Here is a 13863-nt window from a genome sequence, read left to right on the forward strand (position 1 = left end):
GCCCGTTGTCATTTGCCTTTCCGTAAATAAACACCATGTCGGCAAGTTCTAGATTCGAATACGGAAGCATTGTGTACAACGCTGTATCACATCCACTACAAAATGAGTGAGTAAGAGAAGTGAATTGAACACAACTTTACCAGTTACTATGGCAGGAGAGGACGCTAGGGCATGACGTATGAGGAACAGTACCACCCTCTAGGAGGAAACCATGCATAGACTGTGGCTTCGTGGAATAGCGCGTATTAGACCGCAGTCTCTGTAACAAAATATGATTGAATAAATGGTCTCTAACATGAAAACCATGCATTTCCGTAAGTAAGTACATTAGATCATTTTTGTTCAGTACCCTGTAAGCGATCAATCGCTAGAGTTTGTCCACAGTAAAAAAAAAATCACCCTGCATATGACGTATATACAGCGTGGTCCAATGATAGTGACCGGGCCAAATATCTCTCGAAATAAGCATCAAACAAAAAATATACAAAGAACGAAACTCGTCTAGCTTGAAGGGGGAAACCAGACGGCACTATGGTTGGCCCGCTAGATGGTGCTGCCATAGGTCAAACGGATATCAACAGGGTTTTTTTAGGCCGGCCGAAGTGGCCGTGCGGTTAAAGGCGCTGCAGTCTGGAACCGCAAGACCGCTACGGTCGCAGGTTTAAGTAGTTCTAAGTTCTAGGGGACTAATGACCTCAGCAGTTGAGTCCCATAGTGCTCGGAGCCATTTGAACCATTTTTGAGGGTTTTTTCAAATAGGAACCCCATTTTTATTACATATTCGTGTAGTACGTAAAGAAATATGAATGTTTTAGTTGGACCACTTTCTTCGCTTTGTGATAGATGGCGCTGTAATAGTCACAAACGTATAAGTACGTGGTATCACGTAACATTCTACCAGTGCGGACGGTATTTGCTTCGTGATACATTACCCGTGTTAAAATGGACCGTTTACCAATTGCGGAAAAGGTCGATATCGTGTTGATGTATAGCTATTGTGATCAAAATGCCCAACGGGCGTGTGCTATGTATGCTGCTCGGTATCCCGGACGACTTCATCCAAGTGTCCGGACCGTTCGCCGGATAGTTACGTTATTTAAGGAAACAGGAAGTGTTCAGCCACATGTGAAACGTCAACCACGATCTGCAACAAATGATGATGCCCAAGTAGGTGTTTTAACTGCTGTCGCGGCTAATCCACACAACAGTAGCAGACAAACTGCGCGAGAATCGGGATTCTCAAAAACGTCGGTGTTGAGAATGCTATAACAACATCGATTGCACCCGTACCATATTTCTATGCACCAGGAATTGCATGGCGACGACTTTGAACGTCGTGTACAGTTCTTCCACTGGGCACAAGGGAAATTACGGGACGATGACAGATTTTTTGCACGCGTTCTATTTAGCGAAGAAGCGTCATTCACCAACAGCGGTAACTTAAACCGGCATAATATGCACTTCTGGGCAACGGAAAATCCACGATGGCTGCGACAAGTGGAACATCAGCGACCTTGGTGGGTTAATGTATGGTGCGGCATTATGGGAGGAAGGATATTTGGCCCCCATTTTATCGATGGCAATCTAAATGGTGCAACGTATGCTGATTTCCTACGTAATGTTCTACCGATGTTACTACAAGATGTTTCACTGTATGACAGAATGTCGATGTACTACCAACATGATGGATGTCCGGCACATAACTCGCGTGCGGTTGAAGCGGTATTGAACAGCATATTTCATGACAGGTGGATTGGTCGTCGCAGCACCATACCATGGCCCGCACGTTCACCGGATCTGACGTCCCCGGATTTCTTTCTGTGGGGAAATTTGAAGGATATTTGCTATTATTAGCCACCGACAACACCTGACAACATGCGTCAGCGCATTGTCAATGCATGTGCGAACATTACGGAAGGCGAACTACTCGCAGTTGAGAGGAATGTCGTTACACGTATTGCCAAATGCATTGAGGTTGATGGACATCATTTTGAGCATTTATTGCATTAATGTGGTATTTACAGGTAATCACGTGTAACGTATTAGTATGTTTAAGACGTTTCTCATCGAGCCATATACGTTATCTCGCATTTCTAGCTGCTTCTCTCACACAAATAATGATAAAAATTCAGAAATTCAGGGTCGCCACCAGCCCAAGCCCTTCCTAACCGTTTAGAAAAATAACGGAGCTGCAAAATTATTAGTTTAATTACTTTAATAATTTAATTACAAGTACGCAAATTTCTTTAAGCAGCCAGATAAATAGCACTCCATGTCATGCATGAAGCGACTTGATTAATTCAGGAATGGAAATCAGATAAGGGGGTAAGATCGACACCAAAGAATTTATCTCTCACGTAAATTATTTATTGTAACTAAATATTTGGTTGCACATCCTAACTACACATAACTGGTGCCTGACTCGAAATATTGAAGTAAGAATTACGTGAGAATGAAACAGAGCACAATTTAACTACAGCAAGAAGAAACACAGAAGACAGGGGTGGGAGACAATTATACTATCATCTCCTTTGCATTAATACCATAAAAATATCTAAGTGAGTTTTGCATTACGATTCTATGCATGCTCTATTCTGGACAGAGGTTTAACCAATACACAAGGCTGTGCGATAATTATTTAACATACTAACTGCGTCTGCTGCTTTCAAACGGCCGAACTAGAGCACGTGGTGCATTCTGACTCAAACTGTTGTGCTGCTTTGTAGAAAGCGCACGAAAGAACAGATATTCATGCAGAAATTGTAGCTCATTAAACAAGCAAACTGTTAAAATAAAGCCTATTGCGGTGCCGTGGTGAACCAGAAGGGTCACTGATTACCAAACACGTGGCACAAAATCGACATACAAAGACAAAAGTAATTTCCACAAAATATAAGATTAAAAATCATTAAAAAAATAACTCGCTTCACACACTTCAGATACGCTAAAGTTCTTAAGTATTTCACCAGTTAAACATAACGAAGTCCTAACTCAACCTGATTCCTATCAGCTGAAACCCCCCTTAAGAGCTACGATCCGTACTCACCAAGCGTTCACCGAAGAGAGCCGCTTTCTCTCACGAGATTAGCTAGCTCCCCGTGCAGCGGAAGCTACCAGAGGGGTAGCCCTCCGTCACCAACCTCACACACGAAAACAGTCTTCGGCACAGCCTTCGACTAAAATGGGTAAACCTCTCTGTTCGTACTGGAAACCTAAGTTGGTTATCCTGTGCTCTCCTTCAAACGAGAAGCAACATCGTCTGCTCGCAGCAGACGATGACCAACTCAGCGTTTCCCACAAAACAGAACCGAAACCCCACATTAAAACACACATATAATATTCAATAAGCCTTAAACACACATATAATATTAAATAGGCCTTATTTGAGTGCTCAGTCTTTCTGGAATAGTTCATGAATTGAGCTAAAATCATGTAGTAAAATGAATAAGTTATACCGAATTCGACAAGCGACTTATGAAACTACTTCGCACAGACGTTTCACACGCTGTAACAGCATGCGTTCACAGAAATGGTAAGTTCACAAAGATACATGTATCACATTGGAACAACCGGAATAAAATGTTCAAACGTACCTACGTTATGTATATAAACTTAAAAAACCTACCTGTTACCAACTGTTGGTCTAAAATTGTGAGCCATAAGTTTGTGACTATTACAGCGCCATCTATCACAAAGCGAAAAAAGTGGTCCAACTAAAACATTCATATTTCCTTACGTACTACACGAATATGTAATAAAAAAATGGGGTTCCTATATAAAAGAACGCAGTTGATATCTGTTTGACCTATGGCAGAGCCATTTAGTGGGCCAATCATAGCGCCATCTGCCTTGTCACGATCAAACTGAAGACCCTGAAATATCTCGAAAAATATATCAGATGGAAAAAAGTTATAATTCCATTTTTTTTCGGCCCACCGCTCAACCTGCAACCTGTGCGTGGATGACGGTGGGCAACTTAAAGATCTTCAGTGGTATCACTTGTTTTTTAATGCCGATTACGATTCTATGGGTAACTCTACATATTGTTTGTGTGAAGCTTTTTCTTCCTTTCACCACAGTTGACGCTGTAATAGGAGGAACAGAAATTGGTACACAATCGTAACCCCACCTCCATGCTGCGACGGTAGGACGGGCCAGTACTTCATAACCTCTAAGTGGAAACCCCATTCTCAACGTTGTATTCCTCCGACATTTCGAACAGGGGACTACTCGACGCGACACTATGGCCATGGCTCGAGGCGAACGCTGCTCTACTTTTCCAACTACAGTAAGTGTTCAAACGTAATACCGCCAAGTTCAATACACTTAGTGATCTGCTTTTCATATGACTATACGCAGGACAGAAGCATATCTGCGGGAATGTCAGCACAGGCGTTTCTGATGCGGTCGACCAGTCATCACGGCCTGTCGACACTTGCTGGAACACCTTATCTTTTAAATACCCGCACAGGAAGAAATCCGGCGACGTCAAACCCAGCGTCGTAGCGGGCGAGTAAATAGGACCACCTCTGCAGAACTGTAGATCAGCGTAAACACCGTCTAATAACTCCCGTGCTTCAGTTGCGTAATGCACAGCGCAACAGTCATGCTGAACCACATGCATTGTCGAACGTCCACGCCAACATCCTGCAATAGTACCGGTAGTTCCTGTTCCAAAAACGTTTGATATTTGCGTTCATTCAACGTGCCGTCGAGAAAGTACGGACTAGTGATTTACTTCCCCATGATGCCACACCATACGTTAACTGACCAAGTACGTTGATGGTCAACCTGCCATATCCAGTAGGGCTTTCTACACTCCAGTAATGCATGCTATGCCAGTTAACGCTACCATGGTTTGTGAATGTAGATCATCGGAAAATAGTACCTCGGCAGAGGACTTGGGGGTCGTTTCCATTTGTTGACGTGCTCATTAACAAAACGCTACCTGGTTATGTAAATCGGCGCCATGAAGTGCTTGATGCAGTCACACGTGGTATAGATGATACTTACGACGATGATGCAGTATTGTAACAATACTACGTAACGACATACCGGAATGGCGGTATAACTGCTGGGCACTTATAAATGGGTTGTACTGCACTGCCACTAGTACAGCCATTTCATTAGCTTCGTTTCCTTTTCCCGGTGTATACGGTGCCATCAGACGTAAAGGCGTTCACAAAGTTGTAAAAGAACTAACGAGAGAGAGCTTTCTCCAGGAGACGCTCGGCATACAGCAACAGCAGCCTCAAAATTTCTCCCGCGTTCTCCATAAATCAGGAACGTTCCAGTTTTTTCTTCTGTGGTGGTAACATTCATCGTCCACTTGCACATCTATTTTTCAAATCATAGGAAGGTGCGCAAGCAATAAACGCTGCGCAAGTACTGTAATATTTAGAGTCTATCTCTTCTGCGTCTGCACGATACGTGAGCTCCTTTCGCAGTGTAGTGCCTCTTATGATACGACGTACTTCCGTACACAGCCACGATGCCTCGTAGCGTAGTCTCCTGTTCGATATGTCGGAGGAACACAACTTTGCGAATGAGGTTTCGAACAAGAAGTTACCAAATACTGACCTGTCCTACCCTTGCAGCTTGGAGGTGGAATCGCTTGTGCCATTGGATATTCAAGGGCCATTGAGAAGCATGTTTTAAATTTAAAAGAATTCGTGTGACGAGGGCCTCGCGTCAGGTAGACCGCTCGCCTGGTGCAAGTCTTTCGATTTGACGCCACTTCGGCGACTTGCGCGTCGATGGGGATGAAATGATGACGATTAGGACAGCACAACACCCAGTCCCTGAGCGGAGAAAATATCCGACCCAGCCGGGAATCGAACCCGGGCCTTTAGGATTGATATTCTGTCGCGGTGACCACTTTTTTTTTTTTTTTTTTTTCCTTGGGCCTCCCTTCTCCCCTCACAGCCCTTCCAAACGCTCACTTTGTTTTGCCTTCTTCGGCTAGCTTCTTTGCTTTTGTCGTTTTTATTATTATTATTATTATTAAGAGTCCATCCTTCTACCAACCTTTTTTTTTATTTTTTATTTTATGCACTTTTTATGTTTTTGATGCCAAATCCTCATTTTTCTTACTTTTTGCGAGTGCTCGGCCACTTTTTCTGTTTTGTATTTTTTTATTTTATTTTATTTATTTTATTATTATTATTATTTTTTTATTTTTTTTTTATTTCGGCTCCTTATTTTTGTTTTTCTTTTCTGTAAGCTGGATGCCTAAATGACCTTAGCTAACATAAATGAGAATGAATATTTCTTCTTAATATTAATTAAAGGTAATGAATCTTCCTCTTGCTAATGGAAAGACAAGTATATTAAAATAAACTGAAACGTGAAGTCTCTCATCTTCATAAGGAAAACATAAAATCTTGCATCCCCTTGAAAAACGTTTTTTAGAACTTATAACTTCTCTGCGTATGGCATAACATGATTAAAAAAAATAAAATACATAAAATTTGATGTCTAATTTCTTCATGAAGATGTAGTCCGGTGCGTCTTGCCACGGACTTGATTTCTTTTCTGTAGTGTCTCATGAAAGGATCGAAGACATTCCGGTTACAGTTATCTGTAATCGTGCAAGGCTGATATCTCTGAATTGCGTACCAATCTTAATCTGTTATTGTTCTCTGTATAATTTTATTCCATGAGTCTATTTAGGAAGCATGCGTAATTTTTGTTGTAGTCTTTTGTCCGCATGAGATGATGGTGCTGAGTCGTTAGATACACCCCGTAATCTTCTTTGCTTTTATTTTCTGCCTTCAAGATATAGTGCACTGTGTGCCCTTTTAGCCAGTTAACAGCATTTCTGTTCGTATTAGGATATGGCACTGCGTCTGGAGTCAGAAAATCTGCGGCGGTGAAAACGGTTGGAGATGTTCTGTTAACGGTCGCTAATTTCTGCTTAACTATATGCCATATGTCTCTTACTCTTTCACACACGAATCGGTGTTCTTCGGTGTCAAGAAGGTTGCATGACGCGCACAAGGGCGAATTTGTGAGATGTATAGCATGCAATTTGAAATTAGTTGATATTTTCCTGTTAAGCTACCGGGATCGGACACGTTTTAAATTACGATTGTGTAACCATTCCTGTTCCTCCAAATACAGTGTCATCTGTAGCGAAACGAGGGAAATGCTTCAGACAAAACGAATGCAGACTTTGCTGTGGAATCGTAATATGCAATAAAAACCGGGAGTTCCCATTGAAGGTTTCAAAGGAGATGGGGGTGGGGTGGCAGATCGAGTGTGCTATCGTTTGATGTCGCCCTCAGAGACAAACGAATTGCAATTATAAATTTTATGGTTCGATGTATTGTTTTCGAGATATTTCAGTTAAAATGACATCATATAACATTCTGTCTCTGATTTTAGATCGGCTAACAATAGACCTGCTTGAATTACGAATGCCTATCGTGAAACAGAAATGCCACATAATGGTAAATTTTTTCAACAGCGTTATTTTTGCTATTTGCTCGTACTGTATTTTTAGGTCTATTGCAGAATGAAGGAACAGTGATGGAGATTTGGGGAGAAGTGGTGTACAGAATGTGATGAGATTAGCGGGCCAGCTAGAGACTTCCTGTGGAGTGTCCGGCCCTCTTAAGGAAATCGGATTGGGGCGAGAGCCATCCCCCAGGGCGCCGGCGATACGTGTATATAAGAAGTGACCCCGACAGCCGGACGTACAGTCCCGTAAGCACCTCTCCGCTACATTCCACTCTTTCTTCACACAGGTGAGTACTCTGTTCCGCTACCTTGCGTCTGGCCAGCGACTATTTGAATTTCCACACACTACATCACGCAGAAGGCACCTCTGTCTCCATCTTCCTTACAGGTTCCACACAGATCATTCAAATCAACTACGCTTATTCTGGAACCACGTCTAGTTCTCTAATTGGTAGAACGAAATCGTATCTATGTAGTCCTTTCAGCTTACTTCTTAAAACTCCTTCTTCTCTCCCAATAGTTCCATTCATTCTAGGCGTTAGAATGGCACTGGTCGGGTGATATTGTACCTTTAATATTTTACGAAGACTTAGGTTTCTCTTCTGAACGTGAATACTGACAGCTTCCATGTAGTTTAATCGTTGTTTTCTGAATTTCTTAGATCTCTTCGCTTTATACACTCTGATTAAGGTCTCAAATCCACAGCTAGCTCTCAAGAAGTGTTCATCTAACGACTAGCCAGTGTTGTTGGAATTCTGTTCTACAGAATCAGCGGGCTTCGGCTCCTAACCCGAATTGTGACACCAAGGTATTTGTATAAAATGACTGATATCAACTGTGTGACTCACTTATATTATAGTCATACGTTACTACTCTTTTTTATTTTGTGAGGTGGTTATTTTTACATTTCTGAACATTTGAGTCCAGTTGTTAAGCTCTGCATCATTTTGACATCTTGTCATTATTTGAACGAAAATTAGTGCACATTTCTTCATATGGTACTATACAGTATTATACAATCTGCCTGAAGTCTTTAGTTTAGTAATCAGTTCCGATACGTTTCTTGTACAAGAGTGTGACATGTGCTTCCTTCAAACTACTGGCTGCAATTATTTGTCGATGCACCTAGAGGATATAATGCTTAAAAGAGGGAATAATTCACTCGTAAATTCCATGTTGATTCTTATTAGGACTTCATACGGCCATGTAGATTTGTTCAGATTTCCACGGTCCGTTGCTGGCGGAACATTTGAAAACGGAGTTCAACATTTCTGCTTTTGCTTTGCTGCCCTCAATTCAAGTTTCTGTATTATCCATTAGGGTCTGGGCACTAACTGTGGTGCGGTGACGCCCTTCACACATGACTAGATTTTCTTTGGATTTTGTTAGAGGTCTCTGGATAAGACATTGCTGCATTACTCGTTGCTGTTTCGTCAGCCAAAAGAGCCGAGTACAGCGTTTGTCTATCTGTAGCTCTTTGCTTTGTTTTATGCCTATTGGGCAGCAGTCGCTGTTACTTCGTACAGGGTGGTCAGAAACTTTCTGCATAACTTGTAAAGGTGTTGCAGCGGAGGTTGTGCTGAGAAATAGTTGTCCAGAAAAACATTCGATACACTGCGCCGTTTCCGAGTTAGTTAGCATTGAAGTTAGCGGATTAGGTCGCTGCGAGCGCAATTCAAGCAACCTGACAGATACAATTAGCGTCATTTCTTCTCCCAGCATAGATGATAGCGCACTAGATTGCTCAGCCTTTGGTTCCGACCCTTATTGCAGCCCCATGTCCGATTTTTGTATCGACCTCTTTTTCGGTTTAAGGAAACAAAGGGAAAACAGCTTTGGCGACACAGTCTATGGCGGGCCCCTAGAATTTGCATGCGAAACGGCCTGATTGGCTAACTTCAATGCTAATTCACTCGCAAAAGGCACAAAGTATTGAATTTTTTCTTAACAGTCATTTCTCAGCTCAATCAAACTTGAAACACGCTTACAAGCTTTTCAAACTGTTTCTGACCACCCAGTATATACGATGGACCGCACAACGTGTGCCACTGAAATTACTTATGACCATCCATTCTTTTTGCATGTGCCTAGTTTATATGATTTATGTCTGGAACATTACCCATTTCCACATTTCCTTTTGTGATTATAGTGACAATAGTTATCATCTCTTACAGTATGAGTTAGTTGCCTTAGTGTCACTGTATAATTATAATAATAATCACAATTTCAAACACATAGAAGTGTTTACGGGAAAATGTTGGTTGGTTCTGAGCACTATGGGACTTAACAGCTACGGTCATCAGTCGCCTAGAACTTAGAACTACTTAAACCTAACTAACCTAAGGACAGCACACAACACCCAGTCATCATGAGGCAGAGAAAATCCCTGACCCCGTCGGGAATCGAACCCGGGAAGACAAAATGTTCACTTACAGCAAGGCGCAATTATAATTCCGCTTTTGGCTGTGCCCTTTGTTGCGGATGATGTTTGCTGTATGGAGGAGGTTATCGTAAAGTACTGGAACCTTCCTCAATGCAGAGCCGTGATGATCTTCTCGAACCTCAGCAGTCCATATCGGTTCAATTGTTTCCACGTTTTTAACACCTGCAAGGCACTGTATGCGGCTCAGTTCATCGTTTGTACATCATATATTTTTCACGACGACAACAGTTTTGTTCTTACAGCCTTCATCCGTAAGCTGCCTCCGACAAGTTCAACTTTTATCAGCATGATACCACCCACAGGGGAAGTCGCTTCACTTTGAGTAAACTAGCGCAGTATACTGTATACCGTAATACCAAGATGTGTGTTCATTATAATTGAAAAGTGTTAATTTCCAGTTAATGAATGGGTGTATGAAATAACAACAGTTTGAACCAAAAATACCGTTTCATAAAAGTTCGTGAATAAAGCTACTCTTCATTGTGCTTAAGTCCCATTTCGTATAAAATTTCGCTTCAACTTTCATTAGCATAGTGGCCATTGAATTTTGATTGAAACTATGATAAATGTGATTGACTTATAAATGAACAGGCTTCAAGTCTCCTTCTGTATCTTCGAAGCTCGTATACCACAATGCCTGTAATGTTGCTTGGGACAGCTGAAACTCGTTACGAGGCCTACCGTGGCCTCAGTTTTGTTTCCACTGTGCTTTCATTGTTCTAGTTACAAATGGTTCAAATGGCTCTGAGCACTATGGGACCTAACATCTGAGGTCATCAGTCCCCTAGAACTTAGAACTACTTAAACCTAACTAACCTAAGGACATCACACACATCCATACCCGAGGTAGGATTCGAACCTGCGACCGTAGCAGCCGCGCGGTTCCAGACTGAAGCGCCTAGAGCCGCTCGGCCACTGCGGCCGGCGTTCTAGTTATAGTCTGGCCGAAAGAGAGTAGCCGTCACACACGCTGACAGGCGCGTAAGCACATCTACAAGAGGTTTTTCTAATTTTCTGCTGGTTCTGTGTCGGCACAGAAATACAAAAACACTTTACTGTCGTCCTTCCCACACTATTCTGTCGAAGACCGCCGAGAGGTTATTTCATATTTCATGTGAGTCGCCCATGGTAAACTATGAAATGAAACAAAAAAAAATGTTTCCATAGCGTCTGACTATCTATGGCACAGCTCATGGTCACACAACTAATCTCCACACTTGTATTTCACAGGAAAGTGATGACAAATGAAGAATTGAGTCTCGAAAAACAGGGACTAGGGATAGTTTATTAAGGTTAGCAACGCCATACAACGATAGGCTCTTAAACTACGAATAAATCCAAACCAGAAAAAGTTTGTACTATAAAATAAGGTTTACAACTCAGATTTTATAAACTGATGTTAATCACTGACAGCATAGCGCGCACCATTTTGGACTATGTGACATACTGAAGTCAGAATAAACAAATCAGCTATCTTCTTTCAATGGCATTCACAGTGGAGATTCTTCTTATATTGAAAATAGGAATAGCATTAAATTTCCTGCATACGTTTCGGATTCGTAATTTCCAAGAAAGCGTTCCACATTTGAGGTGTTTAACGGCAGGTTATACGATCATGTTGTTACGATCAAATGTCCCCTTCAGGAGAGTTCCATTTCAGAAACGCTGTAGAGTGTTTCGATGCAGTTAAGCGGCCGTTCTCTAAAAGCTAAGATGTGATTGATCACCAGTATCGTTGCCTAACCTCTGAAGCCTAGTTACACGACGACACTAGGTTGCAGACAACTGCGCTTTCAGCCACTGCGCATGCGCACCACGCGTTTGCGCAACTCGTCGGTGAAACTAAACAGTTTCGGCGTGTTCCAACTTTGGCGACAGTAGTTGCATGCGTGTTGAGGTTATGTATGTTCGCAGAATGTAGATAAACTGAAATATGAAGTGGGGAACGGAGTATAATGTTCGCTTTTTGGATATCTATGCTTGGCATAGGTGTTTGTGGGATTTCAGTGATGCTGATTACAAAAATAAGCAACATATTGCTGCTCCTGAGACCGTCATGTGCGATCAGAACATAGATAGTTTGACAATATCTGAGCTGAAGGGCAAAATTTATGAATTAGGAGCACATATACAACTGAATTAAGAAAAAGTACAAGCAAATGTAACTCTACCTGTAGAAATGCTCTTGTCTACAAGACTAAAATCCCATCGTTCGAGTTGGCCCACTCTTTTGTTTAAGGAATATTGTTGACAGGAGGGAAGGCTACGCAAATCAAAAAGCTACATTCTTTATTCAATATTCGTCTATTTAAAACTTCGCAGCAATTCTCCCAGTTCACATATATTTGAATTTTGAAATATTGGCATCCTCAAGAGAGTAGTTTGCAAACCATTCTCTTCTTAAATGCAGCCTGTTTCGAATATTTACTGCTGTTAATGTTAATAATTATTGTTGTTAATAATTATTGGTGTTAATGAAAAAGCGTCATCACCAACTGAAACCACATCTCACAACATGCCGAGAGATCCCGATTGTAATGCATGCAATGTGATATATAATTTCAGTTCTGGCGACAGTGCTTCATGCATTACAATATCTTTATTCCTTATCGCATAATTAACTCTATTTAGAAGAAACATTAACCATTCTGGTGGCATTCTAAGATGATTAAAAGAACTTCTTGGGTCTTCCATTACAAATTATTTCAGCAAGGATGCTGAGCAACCGAGCTGCCGTCTTTTCTTCATCCAGTCACGAATCGAAACAAGTTTCTTATTTTTATCTTATGCAGCGACTCCACACAACAAGCTTTAACTCCATCCTAATTCGTGCGACGTGCATGTGCCAAAACTTTCATTTCAGACACGGCTCAGGAACCCACAAAACGACGAAACTGAAGTATATACAGGTTTCACCGTGTGTACAGTCAAATGTGAAACTATTTGCGTGCAACTCATTCCACGCAACGAGTGACGCAACCCAATGTCGTCATGTAAACTAGGCTTTAGCCTTACGTTCGACGTTTCTTCTTCAGTGACGCTTGCCTCACCTGCACGTACTATTCTTTTAATCTTGTTTTGCCTTTAGAGTCAGATAATTAAATTAGGTAAGTACGAGAAGAGGCGGCCCTAGCACTGAGCCGTGTTGCAGAGATGGCCGCCCGCCGCTGCTGCCCCCTGACGATGCTGCTGGCCGTGCTGTTGGTGACGTCATGCCTCGCACCGCCCGTGGCTGCCAACGCAGCCAGCGTCTGCATCCACAACTGCGCGCAGTGCAAGAAGATGTACGGCCCCTACTTCGAGGGGCAGCTGTGCGCCGACGCATGCCTCAAGTTCAACGGCAAGATGATGCCCGACTGCGAGGACGCCGCCTCCATCGCGCCCTTCCTCAACAAGCTGGAGTAGCCACCGTACAGTCTCTGACTCAATAAACTCTTTCTGGAAAGCTAACATTCGCCAGCTTCTTTACCCCAGCCAGTTACCTGCTCTCCCTCGTGAGCTCCCCGCACCACTCGTAGCAAGAAAGTTACATGCACCAGCCATGGCAAAGCTCCCATCGAAAGCCTCTACATCTTCATAATATAACAATAATAATGTCAGGAGCTCGTGGTCTTGTGGTAGCTTCCCGCGCACGAGGTCGCGGGTTCGATTCCCGGTGGGGTCAGGGATTTTCTCTGCCTCGAGATGACTGGGTGTTTTGTGTATTTCATCATCATTGACTCGCTAGTCGCCGAAGTGGCGTCAGCTGAAAAGGACTTGCAATACGGCTGCCAAACAACCCCGCATGGGGTATCCCGGTCAACAATGCCATATGATCATTTCGTTTCAATAATAATAATAATAATCCTAGAGAAGATTGGGCTAATACCAGTTACTTCATCAGTAGGGAGTGATGGTACAACTTACCAGGTAAAACGCAAAGAGGTCATCGATACAATAAAGGAGAGGTCGATGTGGAA

At 42.4% G+C, this 13863-nt stretch overlaps 1 protein-coding gene across 1 annotated transcript; it reads left to right on the forward strand.

The window, feature by feature from the left end:
* Nucleotides 1-7718: 7718 nt before the first annotated feature.
* LOC124613972 (eclosion hormone-like) lies at nucleotides 7719-13309 on the forward strand. Its single transcript, XM_047142760.1, has 2 exons — nucleotides 7719-7748; nucleotides 13056-13309. The coding sequence occupies exon 2, from the start codon at nucleotides 13058-13060 to the stop codon at nucleotides 13307-13309; it is 252 nt and encodes an 83-aa protein (XP_046998716.1). The 5' UTR covers nucleotides 7719-7748; nucleotides 13056-13057.
* The last annotated feature ends 554 nt before the right edge of the window (nucleotides 13310-13863 follow it).

The sequence above is a fragment of the Schistocerca americana genome, chromosome 4, assembly GCF_021461395.2.
Source record: "Schistocerca americana isolate TAMUIC-IGC-003095 chromosome 4, iqSchAmer2.1, whole genome shotgun sequence".
Classification (NCBI taxonomy): domain Eukaryota; kingdom Metazoa; phylum Arthropoda; class Insecta; order Orthoptera; family Acrididae; genus Schistocerca; species Schistocerca americana.

What these genes read in the sequence shown, in the direction of transcription:
- LOC124613972 (XM_047142760.1), top strand. Translation starts at nt 13,058, where the DNA reads ATGGCCGCCCGCCGCTGCTGCCCCCTGACGATGCTGCTGGCCGTGCTG.